The sequence below is a fragment of the Euphorbia lathyris genome, chromosome 9 (genome assembly GCF_963576675.1).
Source record: "Euphorbia lathyris chromosome 9, ddEupLath1.1, whole genome shotgun sequence".
NCBI lineage: Eukaryota > Viridiplantae > Streptophyta > Magnoliopsida > Malpighiales > Euphorbiaceae > Euphorbia > Euphorbia lathyris.
In genome coordinates, this window is record NC_088918.1 from 9,596,785 (window position 1) to 9,603,187 (window position 6,403).

The following is a 6,403-nucleotide window of genomic DNA, read 5'->3' on the forward strand; positions in this document are numbered from 1 at the left end:
AAAAGGATAAGTAGGGTTAATCGCCTCGAACACAAGTGACTTAGATTATGTTATTAATTTGTCTAAACAGTTTATATTCATCATTATCGTATCATTCCATATCCCTTCAGGTAATTACATTATTGAAAGATCACTTAGGAGTAGAATAACTTAGTTAGAAGTAGTTTAACTTAATCAAAACCAAGCTTAAACCCCTCAAAGCCTAGATAACATTAGAAACTGAGTAGCTCGATACTTGTAGGAGTTCATCACGTGGATTCGATATCTGGACTTGTCCAAATTATTACTTGATAACGATGAGGTACACTTATCCCTTAGTGAGCCTCAATTGGGCATCTGCCCTGAGGCGCATCAGCCGTCATCATGATTGATGCTTTTATATACAAGCTAAAAGGATGTTTGAATTCGATGCCTTTTAAATTATCATTCAGAGGTACTCCCCTCCTTTTCTTATTGGAATCCTTTTTAAAACAATCCTTATTGGAATCCTTAGTTAAAATCTTCACATTATAACAAAAAAAATTTGGCTTTTAATATAAGGGAAACAAGAAAAATAAAACTACTTCGCAATGAATTAACTCTTTCATAGTTAACCCGGATGCGGAAACAAAATAAGCAACAGATATTTCGCAATCACAGCAATTGCGAAGCAAATAAAAAATACGAAAAATAATTGTTTTCGCGGTTCTTATAATTCATTCACAGTGTTTGAAACTACAGAGGAAATTTATTATTTGTATAGATAAAGTTGACAAAGCAACTGAATGCCTTTTAATTTTGTGTAATCTAACAAGCATACAAATATCATTTGTCATTTGTATTGATGTTATTGTCATTCTTATATTATTATTTTTTAAATCATAAAGATATTCAAGTTCGTAGTCATAAAAAACCTTCTGTAATTGTTTAAACTGGAGAGAAAATTCATGACTGCAAAATTATCGAGCTGCTGAAATAAGGGTATTTCTAACATATTCAATCACGCAAATACATTCTAAATAAGTTTGCAATATATAAACATGCTAATAAACATAACTCTAACTTAATAAGGCCTTAAATCATAAGAAAAAATATACCGTAAACCCGTAATATCCTAACAAATCCCAAAAATCATATAAAAATTATAATTTCATGTTATTAGATGCAAAAATATTGAAACTTACTTTCTTTCTGCCTGTTGCCATTAAATTTGATGCAAAAATCCGTTAACCCCCCCCCCCCCCCCCCCCACACACACACAATCCCAGCCAAAATCGCCATAAATTCTTCCGCAGTTACTTTGCAGCTCTCTTTGTACATAATGAAATGTCTAGTTTTGTATGATGTGTTTGTGTTAATGCATCTAAAAATATAAAGTGGATTGCAATTTACCACCCACAAATTGCTAGTTACCGTCCCTATTAGACAATTTTGCCCTTTTGATATTTTTTTTCAAAAACTGAATTTTTTTTTCTCCCGATCAAAATTGAAATTCTGAAAATAATTATGAGTTACAACCTGAGAACCCCGGAAATTGATGATTACGAGTCAGAAAAATTGGAAGAGATACATTTTTCGTGAAAATATACGATATTGAATGGTTTCTCTCTTCCGATCAAAACTGGAATTCTGAAAATAATTAATGAGATACAGCCCAATAACCCCAAAAATGAATCTATTTTTCACGATTTCTTTTTACCCTAGACGGTCACGATGACCGCTTGGCCAATGGCCTGACGGTCACAATTTCCGCCTGGCCATTGGCCAGCCTAGAGTGAAAAAAAGGGTAATTAATTTATCAGTCCCTATATTTTGACAAAACACACTGTTTAGTCCTTGTATTTTAAAAAATACACGGTAAAATCCATAACGTTTTTCTCGGTGAACTGTTTAGTCTCTAACGTTTTTCTCGGTGAACGGTTTAGTCTCTGTCGTTAGACTCTCATGAAGATTCTATTAGTCAATTTGGATTTGCATTTTTCTTTTCCTTTATTTTCCTTTCCTTTAAACTCTAATGCATCTGAAATCAACTTTGAGTGTTCTTCTTGATTTTTTTCTTAATCGTTCAAATTCGTAAGCATTGGGTCTGTTTTTTTTCTTGTTCTCCATACAAATAGTTTCTTCTTCTAAATTTGATTTCCTCTTCTGAAGTTTGAAGGTAAATAGTAAAGGGTAATTTAGTCATTTTTGAAGTCATAAATGGTAAAAAAATTAACAAACAGACGGAAGGACTAAACAGTTCACTAAGAAAAAGGTTAGAGACCTTACCATGTGCTTTTGAAAATATAAAGACTAGACAGTGTGTTTTGTCAAAATATAGGAACTAATAAATTAATTACCCAAAAAAATCACAAAAAATATAAAATTTCGGTTTAAAAAAATATGAAAATGATAAAATTGGTAACTATTTGGAGCAGTAAATAGCAACCTCCCAATGGTTCTAAATTGAGTGAGTCTTGTACGACGATATAATTCCCGCCAAAGAAAAGAAAGTTGTGAGCTTTATGGTTTAGAACCAAAGCTCCGAACCCTAACTTTTCTTTCTCTGTCTCTCAGAATTTTCTCTTCTCTGCTTTCTCTGCATCTACGGCTTCTCTCTTCCGATCACCAGTGACCAGACCCACCAATATTCTCTCCGTGACAGAACAAAGAGGTTTTCCATTTTCTTTCTCTTACATTGCTGTGCATCTTTGATTGGAGTTCTAATTTGTAACTGGAACTGAGTTTTGATTGAACATATAGGTCTTTGTTTTATTGGATGATTTTTTGAATTCTTGATTGATCATATAGGTTTTATTCTGAGTTTTTCTTGTACATGTTTTCAATCAAGTAGTGAGGTTTTTGGCCTAGCCTCCCTAACTTTGCCTAGGGATAACTGTGTTTATGAACTCGTGGACGGAGGTCCGAACTTATTGATGGATCTTCGTCATTGAACCCGTAAAACAGAACCAAAGGGTACGAGGGGGTGGAGTCTGGCGAACCCGCTCCTATGCCTAAGTCATTAGATGCTTTAGGAAAGATTGATGATTAAGGACTAGTTGTGAGTTGTTGAGTGTATGTACGGTAGGTTGTAGCCATAGCTGTCTATATTTAAGGCTGGCTGAATCCCTCGTGTTCCCGGAATCCTTTGCGTTTGGGATTCCTTCTGTCTTTCATAATGATGAGTCATTGACCTAGCGGCATGGGTGTTTCCTTAGAGGAGAAATGTTCCATGGATGCTTCTTGATTGATCCGAAGGTCCTAATTGGGATATGTAGTGGTTGATCCGAGGGCTCTTGAGATGCCACGTATCGATATCGTTTTGTACGATATCAAGTCGTTTGAAATTGGTTAGAATGAAATGATTAACATCCTTAAGTCATACATTACTGAGTAAGAGATTAGGAGAAGATTTGGACAAGTTGAAGCAGTTGAAACATTTTTCACTTTAAGCAATTTTAGGGGATTTATAGATCGAGGACCAATAGACTAAGAGGAGATTTGGACAAGTCGAAACAGATGAAACATTTATCACTTTAAACAATTTAAGGGGTCCATAGGTCACTAGAAGCAATTTCAGAGAATCAATAGGCTATTTAAAGCAACTTCAGTGATCCAATAGATCATTTAACAAGTTTAAGAAGTTAATGGGTCATTCTTAAAGTTGAAGCTAGTCCCCAAACAAAAGGGTTGCTAATACATTAGTCCGAATTTCTTCAGTATATACGAAGCAATTTCAGAGGATCAATAGTCTACAAGCAAGTTCAGTGGTCCCATTAGTTATTTTAAACAAGTTTAAGGAGTTAGTCTGTCATTCTTAAAATTCGGAGCTAATAGACTTTTATAGCCAATTAATCATTTTAAACAAGTTTAAGGAGTTAGTCAGTCATTCTTAAAATTCGGAGCTAATCGACTGTTATAGCCAAATTGAAGGGGTCACTATCATCTTAATCCGAACTTTTTTCGTCTGTATATATGAATTATGATGTGCATTTTGCATATTTGGTGATTGTAATTTTCTGTTTTTGGTTTTCAGATGTCACATTTACAGCAAGAAAAAGATTTCAAAGTTCCAAGTGATGAAGATGAAGATGAAGATGAAGAAGGTAAGTGTAGATAATGCTTTCCCTATGTTGCGTGGAAACTTTGATTTTAAAGCGTTTCATGTTTCCGTATTAGTTTCCTATGTTGGGTCACATTTTTGTAATTTAGAGAATTTGTAAACTCGTTTCCTATGATGTAATGTATTTTCAGAAGTAAATCTATACTAATCACATATTCAGTACATCCTATATCTTTTATAAAGGGTTAATACACATATATGCCAGTGTAACATACAATCTTCTTAGTTTCAGGAATAGGAGGAGATAGTGAGGAAGCTTATTTCGAAAAAGTCAGAAAGACTCTTGCAATTTTCGTAGTTGTTGATGGACTTCCATTTGAATTGGTCGAAGGGCAATATTTTATCGAGTTTACGTCTCTATTGAATCCTAAATTCGAACTTCCATCCTCACTCGACCTTTCGAAATATTGCTACCAGATGTATTTGGATGAGAAGTTGAAATTGCAGAAGTTTATGGAAACAAATTGTCAAAGTGTTTGTTTAACCACCGATACTTGGACTTCAGTGCACGGGCGAAACTACTTGGGCATCACAGCTCACTTCATTGATGAAGATTGGAAGTTGCATAGAAAGATTTTGTACTTTCTTGGAAATCCTCTTTGCAGCGGTGAAGAAATCAGTACGGAAATCGAATCATGTTTGCTTGATTGGGGGATTAACAAGGTGTTCACCGTTACAATGGACAAGGCGAGTTCAAATGACAGCGCCATTGTCTACTTGAAAGATAAGTTAATCGAGAGAGGAAGCGGTTTTCTAGACTGCAAGTACCTTCAAATGAAGTGCATTGCTCAGATAATAAACTCAGTTGTTGTTGAAGCTTTAGAGGAGGCGAGTTTATCGGTGAATCGGGTGAGGGATGCAGTTGAATACGTTAAATTCAATCCCGAGAAGCTAAAGAAATTCAAGAAGTGCGTTGAGGATGAAAAGATTGAAAGCATAGATAGATTGTATTTAGATGTGAGCAATGTGTGGAACACTACATATGTGATGTTGTGCAGAGCTGAAAAATACGAGAAGGCGTTCGATAGGTATGAGGAACTTGACCCGAATTTCAAACTCGCGATCGAGGATGGCTCGCCTAGCTTTGCGGATTGGTTTATTGTTCGGAAATTGACTGTTATTTTGAGACCATTTTATAACATTATGGTGAACATTTCTAGTTCTTCAAATGTTACATTCAATAACTTTTGGGTGGATATTAGTGATCTTTATGCAACATTTTTGGAGTGGAAAAATGGTAACGATTTGAAGTTGCAAATTGTTGCTAACAAAATGAAATTGAAGCTTGATGAGTACTTGGGAGGCTATGAAAAGATGAACAAAATTGTTTACATTGCTTCAGTTCTCGATCCTCGTTCGAAACTCGAGGTTTTGGAGTTTGCTTTCGGTCGAATTTACGGGGAAGAGAAAGGGAGTGTTCTGTTTAAAGATGTGAAGGAAGCATTGTTTGAGATGTTTAATGAATACGAGAAGATGCTTCAACTTCAGCTTAAGGTTGTTGATAAATCAAATTCAGCTTCAAATAAAGATATTGTTTATAAGAATTTCTTCATGGATTCGTACAAGAAGCGAAGATTAGATGAAAAATCGGAGCTCGAGTTGTATCTAGATGAGCCAACACAAGATGATACCGATGATTTCGATATTTTAGAATGGTGGAAATGCAATTCGGGTAAATTTCCTGTACTTGCACGTATGGCTAGAGATATATTGGCTATTCCTAAGTCTACTGCCCGTCCGGACATAGCATTCAACACCGGTGGAGGCGTTCTTGACGAGTATAGAGGTGATATGAATTTCGAAATCTTACAAGCTTTGGTATGCGCTCAAGATTGGCTTCGAGTGGGGCTTCCTAAAAGTCAAATGGATATTGTGAAAGAACATGATGAGGATGAAATGTATGATGAGGGTATGTTAATGAACTTTTCTATATTGATAGATTTGTTTATATGCATGTTTTTCTGTTGTTTATATCCTATGTTGCACAGACACTAAGAAACGGAAACTGAAACGGATACAAAACGCAGAAATGCTGTCCGTGCAACATAGTTTATATCCGTTTCCAATGTTCAGTGTCTCATTTGGTTTGTTCATTGACATATTTTTCATTTATTTTGAATTTTCAGGATTGATTTCTGAATTTGGTGAACTTGGTTCAAGTTGGGGAGGAGGGAATGACAGTGATTGACATTTTGTTGATATGAACTTGTTTAGAATTTTGATTTTTGGGTACTAATGATCTCTGATATAACTATAGCTTGTAGATCTGAGTCTGAAATTGAAGATTTCATGAATTGTAAGAAGTTTTATGGTATTTCTTGA

General features: G+C 35.1%; 1 protein-coding gene across 2 annotated transcripts; it reads left to right on the forward strand.

Moving 5' to 3' along the window:
• The first annotated feature begins 2,446 nt into the window (after window positions 1-2,446).
• Window positions 2,447-6,403, forward strand: LOC136206189 (zinc finger BED domain-containing protein DAYSLEEPER-like). Of its 2 annotated transcripts, none has more exons than XM_065997146.1 (4): window positions 2,447-2,632; window positions 3,995-4,064; window positions 4,308-5,990; window positions 6,208-6,403. In XM_065997146.1, the coding sequence occupies exons 2-4, from the start codon at window positions 3,995-3,997 to the stop codon at window positions 6,267-6,269; spliced, it is 1,815 nt and encodes a 604-aa protein (XP_065853218.1). In that variant the 5' UTR covers window positions 2,447-2,632; the 3' UTR covers window positions 6,270-6,403. The 2 variants fall into 2 exon arrangements, with proteins under 2 accessions (XP_065853218.1, XP_065853219.1); XM_065997147.1 differs by having other exon boundaries at window positions 4,314-5,990.